The sequence below is a fragment of the Gopherus flavomarginatus genome, chromosome 3 (genome assembly GCF_025201925.1).
Source record: "Gopherus flavomarginatus isolate rGopFla2 chromosome 3, rGopFla2.mat.asm, whole genome shotgun sequence".
NCBI classification, from domain to species: Eukaryota; Metazoa; Chordata; order Testudines; family Testudinidae; genus Gopherus; species Gopherus flavomarginatus.
The window spans coordinates 183,088,327-183,115,619 of NC_066619.1; the positions used below are offsets into that span (position 1 = coordinate 183,088,327).

The following is a 27,293-nucleotide window of genomic DNA, read 5'->3' on the forward strand; positions in this document are numbered from 1 at the left end:
GGTATTTCACATGCAGTACCTGTACCTTATTGAGTATACTTTCTTCCAACAATGTTGCTATCTTGTGCCTGGTTTACAAGACCAAATACACAACCTAGAAAAGCAAAAAGGGTGCCTGAAGCTCTCCCCTGACCCCAATCCATCCATCTGGAAGCCACCTATCACATTATTACTTATCCTTTTCCAAAGCACTATGAAAACAGAAAGCACTATGTACAGGGTAGTAGGATCATTTAAGCAATCTGAAGAAAGAATGGATTTTTTGCTTGTCAAAATAGATACAACTCTGTTGGGGAGGGAACAGTTTATTGGTATGTTATGTTTCCATTGATAACTCACATTACTGTTTAGCAGATTCAGTCTAATAGCACCAAATATATATTATTACACATGAAGGATAATTTTCCTTAGTTCATAATTGTAAAAGCTACCTTAATATTTCCATTAAAATGAGTTACTATAAATGAAGTTAAAAAAAAGAGGTTAGAGACTAAATTTTATTTCAATTCTTCTTGGAATGTGTGGGTTTTCTCTACTTCAGCAAAACATCTAGAAAAAATTGAGCATTAAGCCAAAAATCTATCTTCTATGAAGAGGAGAACATTCGCATAGTCATAAGAGGCACTTCCTAAACTTCTGGGGGCTGGGATGGACAGACTTCTCCCTGGATGCCGGTAGGAAGAGAGACTGCATATCACTTCAACAACAAGACTTTCACTGGGTCTTTTTAACCATTGGAATACTAGTGTGGCTGTAAGCCGCTATAAAGCGCTAACATGCAAAACATAGCTAGATATGCTAACAGAGGCTGCAAGGCGGGAGCAGGACTGAATCCTTCATATCACTGACAGTGTTACTCATCATCTCCACCGCAAAGGAGCAAGAGTGCTTTCCTGAAGTCCCCAGATGTATCTTTCTGTGTATGAAACATAGTATTAATCACAGTGAGTCACAACCATAAAGACATTTAAAAGAAAAAAAAAAAAGGGTCAAACCCAGGAAATACTTCAACAAATGACAGAGTTTCCACCAACAGGAAATCCATTTGTATGACTATCTGCTCAGGAATGACACAAGGAGATTCTCTGATTAATGTGTTACTTTTAAACATCCAGACTTCTTGTTTAAATAAAAATTCCTGACAGATTTCAAATGGCAATACTGGAGCTAGGCCATTTACTGCAAGTTACAAAGTCATTTCTTCCATTTGCACACCAACTAACCAAGGGAAAACCATCCTAACCCAAAGCTTTACAAATTACAACTTTTTACATATTGGAAGTGACCTTCCATAAGTTAGCAGGGGTCCAACCCTACTCCCCTGGCAGTCAAATGGGTAATTTTGCTACTGACTCCAGAGGAAGGAAGTCTGGTCCCTCCTGATAACTTCAAAAGCAATTTGACACAGCAGAACTGAAGGACTGCAGTGCATAAACAGAATTGAGTAAGACATGAAAATGGAGACAATACTATATGACGAATACTTCTACAAATCATGTGCTATAGAAAAGAGCTATGGCTTATATTAAACAGCTTTTTACTTTAAACCAAATACATGGAAATCCTACAATAACTGGTTTTCTTACTAACTCCCTTCCCTCCCACTTAAATTATTATGATTCTGCCTTTGTCTCTGCAATTAAACGCTCTCTTGGGTAATGATGTAAATAGAGACTAGATTGTAATTTCAGTCCAGCTCCATTGCACCAAATTGCTTGCACCGTGGGGGGGGGGAGGGGGGGGAAATGATGGAATAGAATCACATGCAGGATTACAACCCCAGTCCATTTCCTTCTGCCACTAACAGCTTCTCTGAGACACGGAAAATGAAAGGAAAAGAACTCAGACCAGGAAAGTGTAAAAAAGGCAGGAAGGGGGAAAAATGTTTCGGATTTTCTTATCAGATCTACCCCACTATTACACAATTGCAAGGAAATCTGAAGTTCTCTTTTTTTAGGAAATATCTTCCTCCCAAACTACTCCAGCATTTAAGCCCTTTACAAAAATTCATTAATTCAATATCGTTCTTCAGATGTTACCTACACTACCTAAAGAAGTAGTCTTACACCATCTATAAATACTATTTTCACCCAAGTATTTCTTTATCATGGAACTGGATTTGAGAGATTTTACCTGAATCATATGATGCAATGATTTCGCAAAATTCTTTCTGAATTCACGTCTAACATCCAGCAAATCAATTTCGCTCCTCGAAACCATGATTCTGATCAAAGTATCATCATCAGTGCCACCTCCCTATGTTAAAAAATATTTAAATATAATTTTGAAGCATCTATTTATGCTGCACAGGTATTGTGATCTAGAAAAAGTTTGAGAGCCCTCTGTAGTATGGTTATAACTGAAATACATTTCACATACAGTGAGAATGTCTATGGGTCTTCAAAGAACCACTGCATTGTATTTCTATCTTATTAGTACAAAATGTTTTCGTCTGTATCACAGGGCATTCAAAATTCAGTGTAAAGCAAAGAACGGATGTTGTGAAGTGCTCTGTGCCTTGAACTTCTGTGAAGTTGAGGATGCTCAGAACCTCCCAGTTCATGCCCACTAGCTTGTAGCTTCAGGCCATAAGTGCCCAAACAAATTGAAATGATCCAGCTCCCAAAAATCAAACAGTATGGTATTTGCATGATCAAGATCAGTATCTTACTAAATGATCCCCAATTCCACCCTAAGAATTGACTTTGTTTAACTGAAAGTTGGAGCACAAAGCCCAGTGATGACTAATCAAGGCATGTGACTTCCTGTACAAGTCTGAGTCACTGGTAGAAATAACTATTTTCAAAATTATCTGACTGCTCATATGAATGGAGACTGTGGTAAATGTAGTATAACCGTGCGTGTACTCTGTTCAGAGAGAGGTGTTTGTCGCTTTAAAAAAAGTTTTGAGATACGTCTGCACAGCAAAAGCTGTATGCAAGCAAGCCTATCCAAGCTACTTTGATTCCAGCTACCATGCATAACAATAGCAATGAATACAGCACAGGCTTCAGAGCAGACTAGTGAGCTAAGCACATACCCAAGATCCATACCAGATTTGTACTAACAGCAAAGTACTAACTGCACTGTCTTCCGTCCTATTGTTACCCAAGCGAGCTGGATTCAGGCTAGCTCAAACAGGCTAGCCTTAGTGAGTTTTAGCACTGATGAATGGTGCCAGATTGACAGCCCTGCAGTCCCAACCCCCTAATGATCAAGCAGTCAGGTTCAACACAGGAAATAGCAATGCAAGTTTCTACACCAATATGCCTCAACAAGGTACCAGCTGAGCCCCCTACTCTTATTTCTAGCCCCTATTTTCAATGTCCAGTCAATCCTTAAACTTTTGGTTGTGACTGGTGGTGGTTTTCATGGAACACATTTGAATGTTTTAGATGGCTGACCTAAGGACACTCTCAGATTATGCCAGGAACCAAAAAGCCCCCTTTTTGACCAGGATCAAGGACTGGAAACCACCTTTACCTCTTCCAGATGTGCAAGAGGCTCAAGTGCAGTGTAGGATTGAGCCTTGTGTGCAGTTCCTGAATGGGTGACTGTGTCACGACAGATTATATTAGTAAATTTTTCTGCTGAAATTACGAGAAAGTGGTCTGTTTACAAATAGGTTCTACAGATTTTAATACAAAATTATAAACTTTCTATAGGTTTTTTTTTTAAAAAAACCAGCCTGTAGAATTTAATAAGAAATATATATCTGCAACAGAAACCTAAAATATGGTTCAATACACCTATAGAAAGTTTTTCTATTAAATGCCAAAGATTTGTAGAGTATTTTCTTCAAAATTTCGTTATATTTGCATGAAACCCTATGTTTTCATCTCATTTACATTTTACAGGGCTTTTCTATAAGGGTAGTAGAACAACTGTTCTTTAAAAATCCAGATATCAGTTTATGATTTCCTCCAACTAATTATTCATGCAGACATTTTATTAATATATTTTACTTCATGATAAACCCATTTTAGATGAAGGCCTTATCTTCATTAAGGGAAAAACCCATGAGGAGCGTAGTCATTAACCTGCTAATGCACATGAAAACTATCAACTGCCGGCTGTCTTCACTAGGATTTTAACTCATGTTGACTAACTCAATACATGAACACATCTTTTTTTCCAAGACAATGAGGCCCAAAAAGGAAGCATGCATGTGTAGCTAAGAGAGGAGGGTGGGAGAAGTGAGGTGAGGGGGTGGGGAAAAAATGGGAATGAAGCAATCAGTAAAGCCAGATTGGTGTTTAAGTCTCAGTTTTTGGCAGCTCCTCTCTGCTTCTCAAAAATGGGATGGACTTCAAAACACCATTTGAATGAGGAACTAGAATTTTACTTTTTAAAGTTGGGATATGGGTCTATAAATAGTCATCTTAAAAAAAAGAGCCACTTTGCAGTCTGCAGATTTTACAACATAGCTTTTAGTCATCCTCATTTTCAAAACATGTGTCACCTGCAGAAATTACAGCTTTCAGCTGAATGTGCTCTATTTTCAGGCCAGGAGAAGGCCCCTGAGAGCAAGATGGAACATTGCATACTGGGATATATATATATATATATATATATATATATATATATATATATATATATATATATATATATATATATATAGTGTCTCTAAAGGTAGTGTTTCCATATTGAAGATTATAGTGCCTGCAATATTGTCCATTTTATCCAAACTAGTCACAGCCTGGCACAATTTGGGTGACTTCAATCTCTCTCCCCTCCCCCTCTCAAAAAAAAAGAAAAAGGGGGGGACAAAGAATGATAGGGGAGGAGGAGGGAGAGAGAGAGAAAGGGGTTACTTGGAGGGGGGAAAGGGTCATGTGGAGAATAAGTACTTACCTTCATGGCATAAAAGAGAGATTCAGCAAAATAAGCAGGTACACTTCGGACACATTTCACTGAGAAAATGAATCATTAACAATCAGTTTCTATTGAACACGTATGACAATCTGAGGGGAGGTAAATATTTTGACTTTCAGATTACACAATAAATACAAGTTTAAGCTCTGGAGTAGAAACTGTCTCAAGGCTATCACTCTCTTTCCAACATCTCATTGCTTCATTTGCAAGGGTCTATGTCTGTGGCTCACTGACTCCCGAACAAGAATGATCAGTTTACACCCAAATATTTTTCTAATAGTTCTACTTGGGATCTGAAAGGTAGAATTCATATCTCATCAGCAATACAGATCCTGCAAGCCCAACTCTACCCTCAAAATCACAAATGTGCCAACACGTTTTCTTCAGTAGGCTGGTCTGGGCAAATGAAGGCAGAATTTGGTCCCACAATTAGATATAAATTAAACAGTGCTTTTGATGATGCATGTGGCTGAACAGAATCCAGTTCATTCTCCCATAGCTGATAACAAGAAGAAATGCTTATTTGCTAAATAAATAATAAGATTCCAAATAAGCTACTTACTTCATAAGAGCACGTGCATTTTTACAGTCACTTTTTGACCAAAGTCATTCTAACATCAACAACCAAAATAACATTTTTTAATCTGGGACAGACTAAATTAAACTGTTTCTGGAATTCCTGCATCCTAGACAATATAAATAGCTTTATTAAATAGAGTTCAGCTGGATTTACACTGAGAGTCAGGATGGCAACAATAAATAGTAACGTAATCCCCTGTGCTACTGGAGATTTTAGAATTTAGGTCATTGATTTGAGAAAACAGGTGTCAGCTTCACTCAGGCTGTTGATCAGGTTACTAAGCACTGTTTTAATCCCTTTAAAAGGAAATGCCATGTCATCTTTTCAGAGCTCACATTATAGTGCCTACAAAATAGTGTAGCAGTAGTAAGACTGTTAATTACCAATTGCCAGAAGCAGCTTCTCCAGATCCCCAGAGGTTTCACGGTCAATGGTTTCTTCAATTTGAAAACCAGAGATAGTCATGTATCTGTCAAACACTGAAAAGCCAAGGAAAAATACATACTGATTCCATGTATGTAAACATTACTTCTCCCACTATCCCCCACAGTGCATGCTATTTTCATCCAAGCACCATATATTACCCATTGCGCAAACCTCATCCTCCAGACAGACACTCTTCCACCACCTTATTTTAAAATATCTTTTTCCTAGCAGACTGTAATTGTACAATACAATTCTTCAGGGAGGAGGATGTAGTCTCTCGAGTCCCCTGACAGCAGTCTACAGTCTAGCTGGCATGAGCAGCATATTTAAATAAGAACAACACTGACACCATCTTGAAGAAACAATCTACCTCATATCCCTAACAAAGCTCTCATCTATATTGAATAATTGGAAGATTCTGCATTTAAACTCAATCAAGCTGCCTGCATCATCAAACCTGACAACTTTCCACAGATGTGAGACAGCCTCCCCATCCAACATCTAGCGCAAATGCATAGAACCCTCCCCAAGTTCAGGGAGCCAAAAACAGTTCCTTCATGGCTCCTCTCCTATGGGCTGCATGGAGTTTATGGAGGGGACGGTACGATGGGATAGTCTAATTTTAGCAATTAATTGATCTTTGACTATTAGCAGTAAATATGCCCAATGGCCTGTGATGGGATGTTAGATGGGGTGGGATCCTAGTTACTACAGAGAATTTTTTCCTGGGTGTCTGGCTAGTGAGTCTTACCCCCATGCTCCAGGGCAGATTGGCAGAGGCCCGGGGGGGAGGGGGTTCACCTTCCTCTTCAACATGGGGCACGGGTCACTTACTTGAGGATTCTCTGCACCTTGAAGTCTTTAAACCATGATTTGAGGACTTCAGTAGCTCAAACATAGGTTAGGTGTTTATTACAGCAGTGGGTGGGTGAGATTCTGTGGCCTGCACTGTGCAGAAGGTCAGACTAGACGATTATAATGGTCCCTTCTGACCTTCAAGTCTATGACTCTATACTGGACAAAGTTGAGATTCTGGTTTTCAGTTCTACTTGCACCACTTTACCTACCCTTCCTTAGGTGACAGATACTTCGAGTTCCCAAGATGGTGATGAACTTTTCTTCATCTGTTCCCCATTTCAGCTCTCCAGCCTTAAACAAGACCTGTTAAAATTTCAAGAAACCAAAACAAAGTTAGTAATTTCTTCACACATTCACTTGAAGGACTCTACGCTCCATAACAACTGCAGTTGGAGGGGAGGAAGCTTGAGTGACATGTCCCAAAAATATACATAAGGAAAAACTGGATACGCCATATCAAAATGCACACCAGTGCTCCATCATCCTCCGTCAGCCCCACCTCTTTCCCTTAGTCCCAGTTTTAGTTTTGCCATGTGAGTGATGCTCTATCCTATTAACCCGTTCATGCCCTGAGATACATGGCACATGTACAGCAATAGTCCTACTTCATATAAACATGAGATACCCTTCCAGCAAATGTTTTAGAAACATACTCCCACCCTGCGCCCCCCGCCTCTCCAAAAATCAAACAAACAAACAAACAAAAAACAATTATATTTGAAAGACCCATCGTCAGCCTTCAACCCCGGTGCAATCAAGGTCTCCCTTTGACTGATCCAATTTCCACATAGCCCATACTTAGTAAGTTTTACAAAATAGCAATTTATTGAAGGGCAAGGGCAAGATGTATATAGTAGCAGAAGGCTAGACTGCTGCTCTGGCTAGGAAGCCGGCACTTAAAAGAACTTAAAATGCAGCACTTCACCAGGCACCATCAAAATATACACATGCCACAACCACACGTCAGACCCACAAGTATTTTGCATTGGAAAGTCAAGAAAAACATGCAATCTAAAGCACACACACAGATTTCTTGACGTAAATTTAACAATCTCTCATATTCTTCCTCTGCTGGTGTTATATTCTTGACCTGATTTGTGACCTAGGCCCACATCTCCAGTCCTGTGCATCATAACCCCTGGAGTCCATGTCTTCATTTGATTAAAATTTTATTTTTATATATTTTAATTATGTTTAAAATAATTATGTTTAAAAATAATTTTATTATGTTTCTGCGCAAGCTCATTCGAGAGCATAGTGATCAACTCATTTCACCCACATAGTTGTCACTGGGGCATTTGGTGTTCTGGATGCGGTACACAAGAAGTGATGCTGAAGCTTAAATGCACACTCCAAAGTTGTCTGCTAGCCAGCTCATGTAGTGAAAGATCTCTCAATACAGAGACCTAGGTCAGTTTCATGGTCCTCACCAAGTAGACGTTAGGCAAACAGGCTCTGTATTTAGGGGTTCCAGTATTTCTTGAAGAAAACCCATGAATACAAATATCTGCCTGGTGCCCTTATCTGCTGCACAGAACTTGCTTTGACCAGCTGCCTGAGCAGAGGAATAATGGTCTTGTTTTCACAGTATGATCAAAGAGGTTTGAGCTCTCTTTATTCCGAGTCCCACACTGGTACAATACATACAGTGTTAATGACCATCCAGGCTCTATTTTTTTATACAAAAAATCCAGTATGTAAGATGAAATGTGGCCACGACAGTTCTTTGGAACACAGCAATAAATAGTTTCATGGCTGTTCATTTAAAACTGAAATATGCAACACTCAAGTGGGTGACAACCACCATTGTACAGATGTGACCAAGCATCCTTGCACCTCCTCAGACTGGATCTTGTCAGATCCCAGAAGCTAAGCAAGGGCAGACCTGAGAAAACCAAAGAACAGCTCTCACCTTCAAGGAATAACTAGAAGTGTTACAGGAAGTCCTGTCGGCAATACCCTATTCCAAATCAGTACTAGCACTCTTCCATCTGAGTCATTACTAAATCTAATGCTCCAGCATGGTGTTAGAGGCACTGTGCTGTTGGAATTGCAGTTCTCTGCACACAACAGAGGTCCTGACTGCTGGTGATCAATAAAGGTCCCATGGCATTTTACGCAAGCATAAGGTTATTAACCCCAGTGTTTTAGCCAACTTTCATATGGATAGTTACATTCTGCCTACTTGAAATCCCTCTGGTGTAAAAGGCACTACTATAAACATTGACAACCTTTAGGAATGAGGTTTTCAAACTGAAGTGTGCTCACCAATCCTGATTTCACAGAGGGATATTGAAGCTATGATCTACAGAGATAATAGATCCCAATTTGTTCCTTCATTGTGAACATTATAAAAATTACTTCTTCAGCCAAAACTGCAGGCCACTTTGGTGCAATACAGTACACTTCATACAATGAAGTCATCTGCTTTTTAGTAAACCACAGTTTAACACCCAATAAATTTTCCTGAGTAAAAGAGGCTTGCAATCAGTGACAGTTATTCATGAATGAAGCTAGAATTATGGGGAAATACAAGTGGCATCCATTATATCCCTTTAGTGAAAAGTGAAAGGTTCATTCATATGCATAAAAATGGCTTAACACATGTCTCTTTACAACCCAGTCATAGCCAGCAGCAATGGATAATTCAGCTACAATAACCCTTAAGGGATACTTTAGCTGTGATACTTTCATTAAAATCTAGACAGTCCTGAAGTTGGAGACTAACTGCATTACTTTTGTTTAAGGTTTAGCCTGCTGTGTCATAAGGAACTTATTCACAATTACACTCACAGAATGCTCCACCTGCACAACTTCCAACACAATTAGTAGTTACTGATTTTTTTTTCCAATGTAAGAGAAAAATCAAGAATTAAGCCTTTTACTCCTCCTTTACTATTCTGAGACAGTATAGTTACATGTATGTGCATATTGTCCCAAACCCGCTCCCCCTGATTCCTTACTGACTGTGCCATACTGAGGACTGTGTTGGAAATGAAAGGCATCATTTTGAGAGAGAACTTGGGGTCGGGGAGAAGTCAAGTCCTGTTACTGCCTGCAGGCTAGGGGGCTCTGTGGTGAAGTGTGTGATCTGGAATGAGACCGTTTAAAGCAAGGTTGGGCGAGTTGTGGCTTTCTGCCTTTGAGAGCAGCTTGTTTTCTCTCTGTGTTTTTTGGTTCTTGTGTGGTATCGTAGGAATTCTAAGAAATGAAGTAGCGTAAGGTTGAAGCCTTCCAGCAAGAATATTTATGTTTTTAATCTAACTTCTTTGTGTGTAAACTGTGAGCACAACACTGACCACAGCTAAATCAACTGAAGGCACTCAAACTGACTGAACAGTGACCACACAAGGAGAGGAGTACTTGTGGCACCTTAGAGACTAACAAATTTATTTGAGCATAAGCTTTCCTGGGATACAGCCCACTTCATCGGATACATGCATCCAATGAAGTGGGCTGTAGCCCACGAAAGCTTATGCTCAAATAAATTTGTTAGTCTCTAAGGTGCCACAAGTACTCCTGTTCTTTTTGCGGATACAGACTAACACGGCTGCTTCTCTGAAACCACACAAGGTTACACTGATTTCACTCCATCAGTTTCTAAACTGATGATTTTTATTATGTGTCTTGTGGTAGCGCCTCAGAGCCCCAGGACCAGGACCCCATCGTGCTCAGCACTGTACACAGAGAGAACATTAAATTTAGTTTAGTTTTAGATCAACAGTCACATTGACTTAAAACAGTACTTTCTGGAGTGTAGAGAAGTCCGCACAGAAGAGTAGCTGCTAGCCCAGCCTCAGTCAGAGAAGCCAAAAGAAGTCTATTTATTGATGGCAGAAGCTTGTTACTTGCCTAGGCTAACTTAATCAATTTAGAGACAAACCCTGACACAAGTTTCAGTAGATAGGGAGACTTACTTGGCTAACCAGCCCAGGGTGGGCAAACTTTTTGGCCCGACGGCCACATCTGAGTGAGGAAATTGCATGCAGGGCCATGAATGTAGGGCCGGGGCAGGGGGTTGGGGTGCAGGAGAGGCGCAGCAGGGGGCTTACGGCAGGGGTGCAGGAGTAGTTCAGGGTGTGGGCTCCAGCCCGGCGCCACTTACCTTGAGCAGCTCCGAGGTGGCAGCAGCGTGCAGTAGAGCTAAGGCAGGCCCCCTGCCTGCCCTGGCCCCGCACCACTCCCAGAAGCGGCCATCACCACGTCCCTGCAGCCCCTGGGGGGGGCGGGGGGGAAAGAGGGCTCCGTGCACTGCCCTCACCTGTGGTACCTCCCCCGAAGCTCCCATTGGCCGCAGTTCCCTGCTCCCATCCAATGGGAGCTGCGGGGTGGCAGAGCCTGCAGGTGAGGGCAGCACACAGAGCCTTCTGCCCCTGCCCCTCCCCCAGCGGTGCCAGCCACTTCTGGGAACAACACAGGGCCAGGGAGCCTTACTTAGCCCCATGGCGGTGGCAATCCCACAGGCCGGATCCAGAGCCCTGATGGGCCAGATCCAGCCCGTGGGCCATAGTTTGCCCACTCCTGAACTAGACTAACTGCCAATCTCTGATTTCTTCAGGGCTGATTTTCAAGCTCAATAGATGGAGATGGAAGTTTTCTGGATTTCTACAGCTCCACATCAGAGGTAGGAATAGAAGTGGAAGAGCATATATTACACATATATATTGCCAATTCCTCTATTACTTTTGTACCAAACCTCTAGCAAGAGTATATTTTATTGATCTTGTACTTTACTTTCCCTTCTTGATTACTTTTCTGACTAATCTTAACAACCTGTAGGAGAAAGTTTTCAGCCCGAATCTGAAACAGCCAATATGCAACATGCATTCAACGATCTCTGCAATCAAACTGCTGAGAATCTGACCACTACTATAATTAACATCAAAGCCAACCTGATCTGCTAAGAGGTGCCATTTCAATTATTGTATTTCTTCTACTCCTGCTTTTCCTGTTTGGAGTGCAGTTCTAAAGAGTTGGCGGCAGAGCCATGGAAAATATAATTCAACTCCAGTATTTCACTCCCTGGAAAATTATTCAGACAGTCACCATATCAGTAGTGGCAGCTCTGGAACTCCCATGTGGTTACAACAAAGCAACATATTTGGACCACATATACATGAGCAATGCTAATGTTGCATTATCTAATAAATTACAGGTCCTAAACAAGTCCTTTACGTAGAGGTTGGCCTATATCAGAACATCAGATCTGAATGAATCTGAATGCCCCCAAATTTGCAGGTGACAAACACGAACATCCAACGTTGGAAATATCCATTTCTCTCAGACATCTGTAATGCTCCCACTGCCATACTATTTAGGCTGCTCATTTTATAACTGGAAAACTGGGGTGAGGAAGAGGTGGAACAGAGGGGAAGAGAGTCCTAAAACTTGTGTTTGAAATCTGGATCTGAATGTTGCAGCTTGCATGACCTCTGTTTTCACATCACTTGCAACAGAAAGGAAGCAACAGTTGTTTCCAAAACCAAAGTATCTCTCTCACATCTGGGCCCCACTTGTGCATCCATTTTATTTGTATATTAACAAGCTGAAACACACTAAGGAAAATTTTTTTCACTTACCTGAGCATCTTGCTCAACCAGACCCTCATCAATTCTTCCATCAGGGTCTCTATTAGCCTAAAAATAATATCCAATGTTTAGTCCAAAACAACATGTCCAATATAATGAACATAAGATTCAGTGTCAAATAATCAGTAATTTAATGTTTTTCCACAGTCTTATTTCCCTTCCTTAAGCAATAAAATGCTAGCACACGGCAGAGTGAATTAAGTACTGCCCTCCCAATTATAAACAAAAATGTATGTATCAAGCTCTGTTATCTAACAGCTTCTCAAGAGCACCACTGAAAATTGGGAGTACCAGAGCACAACTGGATCCTGAAACTGAACCACCATTACTTCCAATCCACTCACTGGGATCAATCCTGCACTCTGCTACTGCCCCTCCATGCAGCTCTGCTGTAGACCAGCTCTCTGGGTGGAATAAGCAAGCAACTATACCAATCTCCAAGATCTATGTCTATAGATGTATGAAAATAATTCAGAGTGGCCTCTATGTAAAACAGATTTAGATTCTGAGTTATCTTTAAACAGTAGTGAAATAAGCAAACACTGCCCTGAATTCTGCAGTCTAACACTCCACTCTCACAGATGCTCACACACATACAAAATGAAGACTTACCTGAACAAGGACTACTAGCATCCTCTGATAGTAACCTGTTGTGTCTCCTGTGATATGATCTTCTAAGTTGGATTCATATTCTGCAAGAGAACATCACCTTACAGAATTTCTCAGCTCTTTCTAATGGAAAAAAAGTGATGCCCTCTCTAGTCCAAGAGACAGAGGAAGTTGAAGGCTCCCCTAATCTGATTATCATCATCTGTCTAATCAGCCTCAAGGAGCCTTATAGGCAAAGGGCTGTATGCTGTCTTCATTGATATCTGCATAACCCAATGGCACTGCAAAGATGAGGCCGAAGGTACAATCTGGCCTTTATCAGCAAAAAAAATCACTAAACCAACTATTACTCAAAGTCAGACCCAGGTTCTGTTCTCATTTCCAGTGTCAGGGCAGGCTCTGCAAGCAAAGAGCACTGGAGAATTCTGCACTAAGCAGGGCGTGTCTGGTTGTATTTAGATGTGAAACGTTCCCTCCAATACTGGAGCCTGGATGCATACACAGTTAATTTAGCTAGTGGCCTTCCTTTTTAGGAAGTCCCCCTAACCATGGAAGAAAAAGGTTTAGTCCCTATGAATCAAAAGGAAGAGCCACCTGGAGATGGGAGAAGACCCATCACTCTTACTGGGGATGCTGTACTCTCTGTGGCTCATCCCACCCCAGAAACACAGAGGAAGAGATACACTGGCTTTAGCATGAATAGCCTTAGATTGCTCAAAAAAAAGATATCCCTAGGTGGTGCTCAGATAACAAGTAAAAATCTTAATAATAAACAGCTGATTTTAGATAAGAGTTTCAGTTCGTTATTTGGTGCCAATTTCCTCCTTCCCCATTATTGGACTCCCCCCTCACATTTTTAGAGTGAATAAAATTAACAGAAAAAGGCCAAATTTAAAGTGAAATCCCACTATAAATGGAAAAATATTAAACATTATATCCCAACTACAATTTGGCCACACCAAAAAAAAAGTTAAGACTGCACAGCTGTGTCTGAGCACTAGATTCTGGCAGTGCTGGGGTCCCCAACCCATCAGAATAAAATTCTAATTTTAAGACAAGTCTTCATTTTGCACTCCCATCTCCATTTCTTCCCTCAGCTCTCAAGTACGCAGTGTTAACACAGACATTAAAAATGTTAAGAGGGATAAAGAGAGGACACATTTTAAACACTGACTGAACTTTACCTTCCAGATAAACTTGTTTTATATTCCGCAGCTCTGCAGTTGTTCTGGAGGCAAGAATTTCAGTCAGCACTTTCTCGTTGGTGCCTGCTCCCTACATTAAGAGCACAAATACAGAGCAATTGATACAGTAACTGAGAGAAAGATAATTATTTCTTACAAAGCCAACAGCAGTATTCCACCTAACAAACTTTGGGGTGGGGAGAGCAGAGTTTTCTTTCTACCAGCTGTGTACTTTTCTATGTGAAATAAAGTCAGTTTTTAAGTTTGGTTTGACTTTAAATGGGACTTAATTGAAAGCTCAATGAAAATAATGGAAAGACTTCTCTCTGACTTAAATGAGCTTAGGAGGAGACTCAGTGCTCAAGCACACCAAGCTCTGTTTCATTTAGGTAACATGATCTGTAACATTAGTGCAGCTGAAATGATGTAACCGTACTTCCCAGGCAACTCTCTGGTGCTCGCCTTGTCTTACAATATCTCACCAGGATCGCTCGCATAACAGAGTCAACCCAGGAACTATGGCTGCATCACTTGAATTGCACGACATTTACAACCAACATTTTAGTCACCAGCAACACACATTTTTTAAATAAAATTGCCTACTCGGGCACCCAAGTATTTTAAGTCAACGTGCTCTAATTACAATGTGCACAACAGTCACTTTCCATCCCTTTAAGTATAATATTTACAAAAGCCAAGGCAACACCTTATTTATGCATGCCTGGATTGGCTGTGCCTATAGGGTGATACAAAATGAATGCTAATCAGCCCTAGCTCAAAATGGTTTTCTTCAGTCAGCCATCTGGCCTCAGCAAGCATTTACAACTCTTCTGAAATGAGAAAATTCTATTCATAAATTACTTATAAGTATCTCTCTAAACAAAGTCAATCAGGTTATGCACCATCATCTGAATACATACAGCTAGATTGACAAAGGTGTGGTAACTAGGGTGACCAGATTGCAAGAGTATAATATCGAGACACATAGGAGTCAGCTACAGGAAGCTGCGAGGGGGGCGCAAGGCCCTGGCCCCTGCCGCAAGCCAGAGGCACATGGCCCCAGCTCCAGGCCCTGCCACATGCTGTGGGTCAGAGGCACACAACTACGGCCCCCAGCACATGCCACAGGTTGGGGGCTGCAAGTGGGGGGGTCTCAGGGCTAGCGTAGGGGCATGGGAGTAGGGTGCTGCCTTTCAGAGGGAGTTTGGGTGCAGAAGGGGGCTCAGGCCTGCAGCAGGGTGTTGGGGTGTGGAAGGGGCTTCGGGTGTGGGCTCCTGGTGGTGCTTACCTCAGGCAGCTCCCTGGAAGTGGCAACATCTCCCTTTGGGTCCTAGGCAGAGCTGCAGCCAGGCAGTTCTGCACACTGCCTCCACTCGCAGGCGTCGCCCCTGCAGCTCCCATTGGCCACAGTTCCTGCCAATGAGAGCTGCGGAGCCAGCACTCATGGAGGAGGCAGCACACAGAGCCCCCATGGCTCTCCTCTACCTAGGACCCAGAAGGAGATGTCACCACTTCCGAGGAGCTGCATGGAGCTGGGTAAGAAGTATGACAACCCTACTGAATATCAGGAAAAATGGCATCCCGATCATACATCAGTCAGGATGTGAGACAGAGTTAAATATCAGGACGTCTGGTCACCCTAGTGGTGACACTGAGTGTCACCATGCCTAACTTTTAGCCACCTAGAAAAATCACCGAGATTCACAAAACCTGACTTAAACATGCAGGCTCTCTATACAATGAAAGTGGAAAGAGGTGCCTCAGATTAGGATGCACAAAAGCCAGCAGCTCCCCGCCTAAGCAGCCAAGACACCTACATACAAGGTAAGGAAATGCCAAGGTGAAGGATAGGTCCTAAGGCCCCACCTAAGTCTGGGCTACAATGAAGCGCCTCTCTCTGCTTGCAAGTCTGACCAGCAAATCCTCTCTTGGCATTAGACGCCTACATCGTTTTTGCAAGGAGGAGTTCCCTTATAGCCTTTAGCCCAGAGGTGAGGGCTTACCCAGGATGCGGGAAACCTCCGAGTCAAGTCCCCCTGCCACCCGAGGGGGAGAAAGGATCTGCCACCTCTCTGGTGAGTGCCCTAGCCAGTGAGCTGTGAGATATTCTGACATTGGGCTCCCTCAGTCTCTCCTGTTGAAGCTGTTAAGCTGTGGATAAATAAAAACAGTCACTGGAGCAAGGGGACTGGATCCTGGATCTCCCACATGGGTGCCCTAACTACCAAACTATAGAGAATGCATGGTCCTGAAAATGACACTCTCTTCCCTGCCAACCCCATCACTCTCATGATCTATCCTGTTTATTTAAACAGGAAAGACTGAGGGATGCCATCCCACCACCTATCAGAATATTCTACAGGACAGTAGTTATGATGCTCACCTGAGAATTCAGGTTTTAGAGGGGTAGCCGTGTTAGTCTGTATCAGCAAAAACAATGAATAGTCCTTGTGGCACCTTAGAGACTAACACATTTATTTGGGCGTAAGCTTTCATAGGCGATAACCCACTTCATCAGATGCACATGCGAATTCAAATCCTTTTCTCCCCATTAGGCAGATGAGGGACTTATTTGGCATGTGGGAGACACCCCTCCCCATTCAAGTGTTCTAACCACTTGGCTAAATGTTACAAAGGAAGGTCCTCCCCCATCATTTTATGAGCTCACCTATAAGGGCCTGATCCAGCAGGTGAGCTCTGAGCATGCTTACCAGATCAGGCCCTGCAAGCAAGTTAGGCAAAGGAGCAGCTGTCTTCCCCCAGTTCATGCATAGCACTGGAGCTTAGGCATCCAGATGACTAGGGTGAAGCAGCAGAGCATATGCAGAGAGGCAGAAATATAGGTGTCAAGTGAACTTTTACTGCAAAAATTTAGATGATTAACAAGTTTACGTGCCCACAGGTCTCGGTAGTATCTGAGAGCGGGTTTGGCAAATCCCAGCAATGCCTGATTCTGGGATTTAGGCAGCTAAAGTGGCAGTTAGGTATCTAAGTCCTTTTGCAAATCTAACCCACTTATTTTTAAAAAGAAAAAATGTTAACTACCTCACCAGCTTTGTTTAATATCATTTATTCTATTTTAAACATTGAGTGTTAGAGGGATAAGAAAAAAAATCTTGCTTCACTATTTATCCCTGCTCCGCTACAACCCTCCATTCTGCCCATTTTTCTTTGCCCTTTTTTTTTTTTTTTAAAGTAATTGGGGGGGAGGGGGGACAACAGTTTTTTGCCTCTTCTCAGCCACGCTTCTACTTGTTTCTATGTTCAATGTCCCTTCTACTTCCCTCTCCAAATATTATTTGAGACATTACAAAAAAAATCCCAGACTTCAAAGTCAACATTTGGTTAGGATACTATACTCAGCAGGAAGGTCCTTGGAAAAGCAGTTTACATAACACACTAGTTAATAGATTAGCTAACAAAGGTCTTGGGAATTTACCTCTCCAGGTCACTTGGCCCAGCACTAGATAGTACCATGTCAAGTTCAACGTTCTCTGGTTTAATTAGTAAGTTCTACAAACAAATCAGAGATATCCATATTCTAAACCATGGCCTTCAAAGTCAATGTCATCAGGGACAAATAGCAACAGGGCTTCAGAAAAGAAGTCAAGGCACACTGAATAACATGCTCAAACTGTTGAACTAGATAGATAAAATAGGAAAATGGTGCTATCTGCCTCTTTTTCCCCAAAAAGGGAGCAATGCATTTAGCCAAAAAGAGAACTGTTACCAATTTACAGGAGTTTAATTCTTCCTATGTATTAACAGTACATTTTTAGAGCTGATTCAAAAGGGATAAACACCTGCCCATAAATTTGTATTTAGAGCATCAATTTACAAGAGCATGTCATTGACTAACCCATCTCTCCTCAAGGTACAGCTTCATCTCTCTCTGATGTAAATTCACCCATCAAACTTTTAACCATACTAAAAATGGAAAGGGGGGGCAGGGGAGGAAAGTATGGAGATGAACATGACCAAACGACAGAGGGACCTGCAGAGATTAGTGTAGATCTATACAAGGAAAGGAAGAAAGTAATACCCAATGAAGTAAAACCCAATGAAGGGATAAAACCAATCATCAACTATTCCTGATACCGCAGCGGTGCACAAGAGGCTCTCTCTCTTAAACAGAGGTTAAGAACAGAAGTTTGGAAACCACTGCACCAACTTACCAACTGCCCTGAGCAATCTATGGACCTTATGATTCCTAGTATAATGTGAGTAAATTGTCTTTTCTGTGTCCTGCACAATAAACATTATATTGAACAATTCAGCAAGGAGTAGTTTTTTTAAACAGACAAACAAACAAAAAAAAAAGAACACACACACAAAACCCACTACACTGAAATTAACTGCTACTAAGTAAGACAAGTCTCAAGGTGCACACCTTGTAATGCCCAACTCCACAGACACTGATCTTTTAACATCTGGTGTTTCTTTGAAAACAGACATTTTTGATTTCTAACCTACCTGTCTCTGATGAGCTGTTAACGACGTCAAGTCATGAAAATCAATGTTAGAAACATGAATGTAATCAGTATAGTATGTTATTAGCATTAAAATGAAATCTCTAACTCTAAGGAAGCAGAATCATTCTTAAAGCAACAAGATTGGAGCAAGAAATATTTCATTCAATTGTTTCATTTTCTCCCACTCCTTTTACCTTAAGGGCATGCTTCAGTTCATGGGCATCAAAAAGTCGTGCTGGTCTCATCAAAGCCACCATCAGGGTTTCAAATTTGCCAGTCAGTTCTGATTTCAGGTCATCTACAAGATCCTAACTCACAGAATAAACAGTGCTACAATTAGGAAGCCATTTCAAAAAGCAAGCACATAGCTCAGCGGTTGCTAAGTTTTTTGAGACGGGGGAAGTGTGGTTGAAAGTCTAAGGTAGAGAACGCATAGGTATTCTGTAATACAGGAATACATTTTGTTCTGTGGGTTACAGAATATACTTTGGTAAACATCATTTGAGGACTACAATTTTTAGATGAAAGCAAAAGCAGGACACTAACAGGATAAAAGTAATGAACTAATACAACTTCAGCAAATGGAGCAAATTTTTGCATATTAAAAAAAAATATTCTTTTTAACAGTTAAATGTCCACTCTCCCCTTTGTCGTCAGATGGCCACCGGTGTGGTGCTCTGCTCTATTCAATGTTGATATCAGTCGGCTGCATGCGTGTGGTCCCTCTGTGCGGTGCCCCAGCTCTGCACAGGAGCGTTCCCACGGCAGCGATTTGAAGTTTCCAATGTAGACATACCCATACTGAACACAAGAACAATGGTTGAGATTTTCAATGCTGAGGCTAAATCACCTAGGCAGATTTGGAAATCTCTATCTAGATTTGGAGAAGACTCCATGTGCCAGGACCAGATTTTCCAAATTTTCAAGCACCCATAACTCCAACTGAAGTCAAAGGAGTCACAGGCACTCACCACAAGCACAGGCACTTTGAAATTTAGGCCCACAACCCCTTCTCTTTAGTTACCATCAGTTGTTTGTTTCATTCCTTGTATACTGGTTTTCCTAGTACAAGCTTTTGATTTGTAGAATGCTTGAACAATTATTTATCCTTATTACGCATAATGCACACAGATATTCTTAGTTTTTTAGCATCTTACACACTAACTACAGCAGGTCCTCGGTATATGTTGGGGTTGTGTTCTTGAAAAGGGCCACGGATAACGAAACGATGCATATCGGTGACCTGCTGGCACAGCAGTGGTATAGGCAGGAGGAAACACTTGGGTGGGTAGGCAATGATAGAGGCGGAAGGGTAGGCGTTATCTGGCGGCCTCTCCCAACCCTCCAGCTGGCCTTGGAGGTCAGGGGGAATAGATGCTCTGGCCAGGGGCTCCCGGAGAAATGGGAGGCCCCATAAAAGCATGCACCACCACACTCTCACCTGCTCCACACACCCTATCTGGCTCTCGGGGCTTCCCCCGCTCTGCCAAGTGCTCTGCCAGGGGAGCAGGACGCAGGAGCTTGCCCCACACAGCCCATCCAGCACTCCAGCTGGGGAGCGGGGTCGGGCGCAGGGGCTCACACTGCTCTGCCCACCCGATGCTCCAGTCGGGGAGCAGGGTTGTGGCTTGCCCTAGCACTCCAGCCAGGGACAGGGGCTCAAAAGCCCCCGCACCCCAATCCCGCTCCCCAGCTGGAGCACCAGGCAGGCATAGTGGTACAAAAAGTGGGGCAGGGTGGGCCTGGATGTCTACGCATATCCATGCATACACATCACTCACCAGTAGGGAAATGTGTTCCGATTCACGTTGGTCCTGATCCGCATATCCGTTGTTTGCAGTACTGTACTGTAAGTTGCAAATGACAGATATGCAGACCAAAGTGAATCCGAACACGTTTCCCTATTGATGTGCGACAGATGTGTGAAACAATGAATAAGGGGAGACATAAACCAGGGACCCCCTGTATTATATTTAGGAAGCAGAGTTTAGCATTACTGGTAGCAATCACAGTGCTTTTTAATTTTGTTTAGCTATCAGGGAGGTGGGGGCAGAAAGTTAAAACACAACAACAAAAAAAACTTATTCTCCAACTGCACTTAATACAGGTTAAACAGACGAAGATTTAAGGAGAGATGCACTTTATCCAACAGTGCTAAGATAAGGAAATTAGTTCTTTGTGTTTGTCTTATATGTACTTCTTTTCATCTACCAACAAATTAGGTTTTATTCTCTCTTTTTGCAATACTCGATAGTTACAAAATGTGACAAATCAAGGCACTAGAGAATTCTGTCCCACTAGATCAAGAATCACCTCTGGCATCAAAATACTTGTATATCAGGAACAAGGATCAATCCTTGAAGCACAAAGAGTAATAGGAAAGTGAAGATGACGTTTGGACTATACTGGGCCAGAAGACTCCACAGGAGGAGCACATGAAAAAGAGAATGTAATGTCTATATGATAATCTAAACTGAATATTATTCTTATTTCATTGGTGAGTACGATATATTTTTTAAGGAAATGTCAGACAAATAACAGAACCACATAGTCTCATTAAATGAACATTCTACAGAACAGTGGATGGACTGTGAGTGTGTTCCATTCAGCTGATTTTTTAGAGTACTTTCTTCTTCCTCTTACCCTGCCAAATAAGGTTTTAAAAGCAGATGCAATTTGTTGGCGTTGAGCATTGCTTCTGCTAGTAAGGATCTTCAGGACAGCCTCTTCATCGGTACCTGAAGTTATTTGAAGAGGGGGGAAAAAGAACATTAACAGTTAGAAAATTTTTTTAGAAATCTAATAGTGTAAACTTTGAAAGGACTGAACATTATGAACAGTCACTAAATCAAAGGTAAAAAGAAGACAGTTTAGTTAAATAGCCACACTGAAGAAAATTTCAGTAGACCTCAAGCCATACCATTAGATTCTGACACACTGGTATGAGAATAAAATGGATTGAGTTCTAACATGCTGCTCTCAGGCAGGATACCACTGCAGGCTCAGTTGCCAACATGACAGACAGCAGCTACAGAAATTAATCATACTTTGTACTTCTATAAAACTTCTCATCTGTGACTCTCAGTGATTTACTTCAGGCTAAATGCACCCCTGGAGTTAACATCAGGGATGCATCTAGCCATTAAGCCTGCTAGGGTAGCTATACCCTATTCTTACTTTATGTGCACCAGATGGCAAAACCCTTATTCACACTGAGCAGTTACTATTTCCATTAATGATGCAGCATGAGCAGGGGTATCACAGTGTGGTGCCTACATGGATAAACTGAGGTACAGAGAGTATACTCATGCCTCACACCCAGGCTCAGAGGGGGCTAGATTCACACAGTGAATGACTGACGCAAAGGGGCTATAAGACAGAGCTAAGTGCCCCTGAGGAACAGCACCAGGAACGGGGGCTTCTCTGTAAGACACAGAGCTGGTCATTCCAGCTCTGCATTACCCCCACAAAAACTCCTGATATGGAGGTCTGGCTAGAGGAGGGAAAGGGTGGATTGCCGTAGAAGTGTAGCAAGGGACTCTCTAAACCTCCACTGATTCCCTCCTGCTGCTAGCCTCACAGAGACCCAGGCAGTAGGGAATGCAAGCTAGGGCAGCAGCTTTTGAACAGGGCCATGTACAAAGTGGGGGGCAAGCAGGGGCATGGACACACACACCCCAGTAATTGTCAGGGGCACAGGACTTCTCCAGCCCCAGCAGTGAGGATGGACAGGGGGAAGTTGAGCTCCTGCCAGGCCACAGGAAGTGTTAGTTCCTCCTGGGCTGGGGATGGAGGGAGATCATGACAGGATGGGGGAAGAGAATGCCCCTGCAAAAGGGGCCAAACTTGAATTTCTGCACACAACTCTGCTTTTGAATAAGAGAAGGGATTTACATCTCCCTGTGCCGGGGCAGGGGTGAACTTTCTTGAGAATAGCAGAACCAGAACTGGAACAAACCCTAACTCTTGTGCTCACAGGGTTATAATTCCACCACATGTAAAAATTAAAAATCTCTTATCTTTGTTTGCTTTAGCTAATGTAAAACTTCAGTAAACAGCCATTGTATTGTGTTAGAAAAGGAATATGAAGAGCTTCCCATCTAGCTGAAAGAAATAACTACCTCTGAGCAGACATATCCATAATTCTTACCCAATCCTTTCATTGCCTTACGGAGAGTCTCAGCATCAGTTCTGGCATCAAAACCAGGGAAGTCTTTCACAGTCCCTCTTGAGAGCTAAAGGAGAAAAATGCCATGAAGCAGCAGATATTGATTTATTTAATGAGTCCACTGCACATCTGCTCATATTAGGATCCTAGCTGTGACTTGGGACTGAGATCTGAATGTTAAATTTTTTTGCTAGAAAAATGCTGTTTAAACCAGTTCTTGCTACAATATCTAAACACAATTCTTACTAGATGGGTGCTAACACGGTTTCAGTTCAGTGTACACAGGAGCTACCAGGTGCATGGGTCCATTTGCGTGAAGTGGCTTGCAGGACCCAGCCCATAAACATTAGCACCTGAATGCTAATGACATGGTGAACATAGTGACATGGCTCCTATAATGAACCATACCATTTGTGGCTTTACATTTACATACAGGACATGTCCTAGGAAGAGTTATACACAGAAACCTAGGGACAATTGTGCAGTTTTAAAAGAATTGACCCTAGACATAGAATGCAAGAGGTATCTCTCTTATCTGGAGAAGAAGGTATTATAGATCTGTCACACAGCACCACATTTTAAGAAGTTCATGATACTCTTCTGAAAAACAATATGACACTTTAAAATCTACAATGGCATTCAATTTTACTTCCTATTTCCTTTGACATGAGCACCTTTTTATTATTGAATGGCCGAGCTAAATTTGGTAAGAAGTCAGTCACAATTAGGGTGACTAGACGTTCCGATTTTATTGGGACTGTCCCGATATTTGCTTGTTTGTCCCGCATCCCGACCAATGTTAGGTCGGGGACACTGGACAAACAAGCAAAGGCTCCAGAGCCCGGAAGGGCTCGCGCCCTCCCCGGCCCTGACTCCGCCCCCTCACTGCCCCATTGGAACCCTCCCCAAATCCCCACCCCCTCATTGCCCCATTGGCTCCCTCCCCAAATCCCCGCCTCTTGCCAAGCACGCCATGCCCAGGAGACACAGGGGAGCGCAGGCCGGGGTGAGTGAGAGTCCAGCCTGGCCCTGAGCAGGCAGGACTTGGGCGCAGTACCTGGAAGGAGAGTAGGGGGTGGCCTGCGGGGCCAGGCAGCGGCTGTTCTCCCCACCTGGGAAGCGGGACTTGGGAGCAGCCGCTGCTGCAGCTCCCACTGCTGTGGGGGGAGGAAACAGCCAAGCACGTGGCGCTCGGCGGCTGCGGCTTTGGCACCCGGGCCCGAACCCCCCCTGAGCCCAGGCCTGCTGTGGGGACCCAGCAGCGCGCATGCTGCGTCCAGCCCCTGGCCAGTCACGTCTGGGCTGGCTGCCCAGCTGGTGCAATCCCGCGGTGGAGGCATCGGCAGCCCAGCCCCGTTCGTTCCCCTGTGGGACCCGAGCGGGACGGGGGGGCTGGGGCCTGCTGCCCCCGCTCCGGGGCTGCCCACAGGATTGCACCAGCTGGACAGCCAGCCCAGACGCGACCGGCCAGGGGCTGGGTGCATCGTGCGCGCTGGGTCCCTGCAACAGGCCCGGGCTTGGGGAGTTCGTGGGCGCCAGAGCCACAGCCGCCGAGCTTGGCCAGCAGCCGCTTCCTCCCCCCCCACCCTCCGCGGCAGTGGGAGCTGCAGAAGCGGCTGCTTTAGAGTCCTGCTGCCCAGGTGGGGAGAGCAGCTGCTGCCTGGCCCCGTGGGCCGTGCCCTACTCTCCCTCCACGACTGCACCCAAGTCCTGCCTGCTTGGGGCCAGGTCGGACTCTCGCTTACCTCGGCCCCACGCTCCCCTGAGTCTCCCGGGCCTCCTTCCAGCGCTTGTGGAGGGAGGAGAAATCAGGGGCGAGAGACTTTTTTTTTCTTTTTTTGCTCTGCTGCCATTTTTTCCCCCTCTGCCCCCCCCCCCCCCACGTCCCGATATTTGACCTGGGTGATCTGATCACCCTAATCACAATAGGCAATATAGGTCACGGCCTAAGAATGAAAGGGTCAGCACATGAGCATGTGCACACACACACAAATGATTACACTGTTTCCATTGTACATCACCTTCATAAGTTCTTTTAGAATCAAATACATGAGAACAGATGGTTACTCACCTTTTTAACTGTTCTTCGAGATGTGTTGCTTATATCCATTCCAATTAGATGTGCACACACCGCGTGCACAATCGTCGGGAGATTTTACCCTAGCAACACTCGGTGGGTCAGCTGAGGCGCCCCCTTGATTTGGTGCCCTTACCGCGCCAGATATATACCCCAGCCGACTCAGCCCCCTCAGTTCCTTCTTGCTGGCTACTCCGACAGAGGGGAAGGAGAGGGGGATTGGAATGGATATGAGCAACACATCTCAAAGAACAACAGTTACAAAGGTTAGTAACCATATTTTCTTCTTCAAGTGCTTGCTTATATTGATTCCAAATAGGTGACTTCCAAGCCTTACCTAGGCAATGGGGCCAGAGTGACATGTCGCGGAGTGGAGAATCGCTGAGCCAAATGCTGCATCACCCCTTGACTGCTGGACGATTGCATAGTGCGAAGCAAAGGTATGCATCAATGACCAAGTTGCTGCCCTACATATCTCCTGTATGGGTACATGAGCCATGAAGGCGGAGGACGAAGCTTGAGCCCGAGTGGAGTGGTTGGTAAAGTGCATAGCTGGGACACCAGCTAAGTCATAGCACGCACAGATGTATGATGTGATCCAGGACACGACGTGCTGGGTGGAGACCGGAAGGCCCTTCATCCAGTCTGCCACAGCTACAAACAGCTGGGTCGTCCTCCAAAAAGGTTTAGTTCATTCTATGTAAAAGGCGAGGCCCCTGCGAATGTCTAGGGAGTGCAGCTGTTACGTCAAGACACGTGCATCTTCGGATAGAAGATGTCTTGGTTGACGAAGAAGGCAGACACCACCTTCGGAAGAAAGGCAGGATGTGGTTGCAGCGGTACCTTGTCTTTATGGAACACCTTATGGGTCCAACATGAGGGCTCTAAGCTCTGACATGCGTCTTGCTGAGGTGATAGCTGTGAGGAAGGCTGTCTTCCAGGAAAGGTACAGGAGTGAGCAGGGGGCCATTGGCTCGAATGGGGCACCCATGAGTCTGGATAGGACCAGGCTGAGGTCCCACATAGGAGCTGGATGCCGAATTTGCGGATACAGACGTTCTAGTCCCTTGAGGAACCTGCTGACCATGGGATTGGAGAAGACCGAGTGCCCATTTTCACCTGAGTGGAAGGCAGAAATCGCTGCTAGGTGTCCTCCGATGGATGAAACTGCTGGCCCAGCTGTTTCAAGGACAAGAGATAGTCTAAGATGGTAGGTACTGGTGCCTCCACTGGGGCCGTATTGCTCAGAGCACACCAGCAGGAAAAACATTTCCACTTGGCCAAATATGTGGACGTAGCAGAGGGCTTTCTGCTACCCAAAAGTACCTGATGCACTGACCAGGAGCAACTCAGCTCAGATCGAGTTAGCCATGCAGCATCCACACTGTGAGGTGGAGGGACTGCAGGTCTGGATGGCAGAGTTGTCTGTGTTCCTGAGTGATCAGGTCTGACCACAACGGAAGTGAAACTGGAGTGGGCACTGACAGATCGAGGAGAGTGGTATACCAATGCTGCCTGGGCCACAGTGGGGTGATCAGAATTAAGCAGGTCCTGTCTCCATGTAACTTGAGAAGGACCCTGTGGACTAATGGGAATGGAGGAAAGGCATAATACAGGCCATCTTTCCACGGTATCAGGAAGGCGTCCAACAGGGAACCCAAGGGGCATCCCTGGAGAGAGCAGAACACCTGGCACTTCCAATTCTCGCGAGAGGCAAATAGGTCTATCTGGGGAAACCCCCACTTCCAGAAAACAGAGTGGATGATGTCCAGGCGTATCGACCATTCGTGAGCCTGGAAGGATCTGCTGAGGTGGTCCGCCAAGGTGATCTGGACTCCTCGGAGAAACAACGCCACCAGGTCGATCAAGTGGGCTATGCAGAATTCCCACAGGCTAATGGCTTCCTGACAGAGGGGGGACAATAGCACTCCCCCTTGTTTGTTGATATAAAACATTGCTGTTGTGTTGCAGTTCTTATAGACAACACAACGGCCCTGAAGGTGCTTGAAGAACACTTGACATGCCAGGTGCACTGCTCTCAGCTCCCGTACGTTGATGTGCAGGGATCTCTCGTGTGGACCAAAGGTCCTGTGTGCAAAGGTCTGCAAGGTGAGCACCCCAACCCAAAGATGATGCGTCCATGGTTAGGACCAGGGAGGGCTGTGGGGCATGGAATGGTACCCCTTCGCATACTGAGTTGGGGTTCAGCCACTAGACCAGAGACTAAGACTTCCAGCAGTACCGTGACCATTGTGCCCATGTTGTCCCAGCCTGGGCGGTATACAGTTGAGAGCCAGTCCTGAAGTGGATGGAGGCACAGTCTGGCATATCTGGTCATGAAGATGTAAGACGCCATGTATCCCAAGAGACTGAGGCACCTCCATGCTGTCGAGGTCAGGAAGCTTTGGAGGCTGTGGATAATGCTCGCCATGGACTGGAAGCGGACATGCGGTAGG

The 27,293-nt window shown here is 44.0% G+C and overlaps 1 protein-coding gene across 2 annotated transcripts in view; it reads right to left on the reverse strand.

Moving 5' to 3' along the window:
• Positions 1 to 289: 289 nt before the first annotated feature.
• ANXA5 (annexin A5) overlaps positions 290 to 27,293 on the reverse strand; it is a 43,657-nt gene continuing 16,653 nt past the window's right edge. For both annotated transcript variants that reach the window (XM_050946607.1, XM_050946608.1), the window contains exons 3-13: positions 22,743 to 22,827; positions 21,236 to 21,330; positions 18,787 to 18,900; positions 14,121 to 14,211; positions 12,940 to 13,019; positions 12,319 to 12,375; positions 6,949 to 7,042; positions 5,839 to 5,934; positions 4,855 to 4,913; positions 2,134 to 2,256; positions 290 to 916 (exon numbers count right to left, since the gene is read on the reverse strand). In XM_050946607.1, coding sequence (XP_050802564.1) covers positions 854 to 916; positions 2,134 to 2,256; positions 4,855 to 4,913; positions 5,839 to 5,934; positions 6,949 to 7,042; positions 12,319 to 12,375; positions 12,940 to 13,019; positions 14,121 to 14,211; positions 18,787 to 18,900; positions 21,236 to 21,330; positions 22,743 to 22,827 — 957 coding nt within the window. In that variant the 3' untranslated portion in view covers positions 290 to 853. The remainder of the gene's footprint in view (positions 917 to 2,133; positions 2,257 to 4,854; positions 4,914 to 5,838; positions 5,935 to 6,948; positions 7,043 to 12,318; positions 12,376 to 12,939; positions 13,020 to 14,120; positions 14,212 to 18,786; positions 18,901 to 21,235; positions 21,331 to 22,742; positions 22,828 to 27,293) is intronic.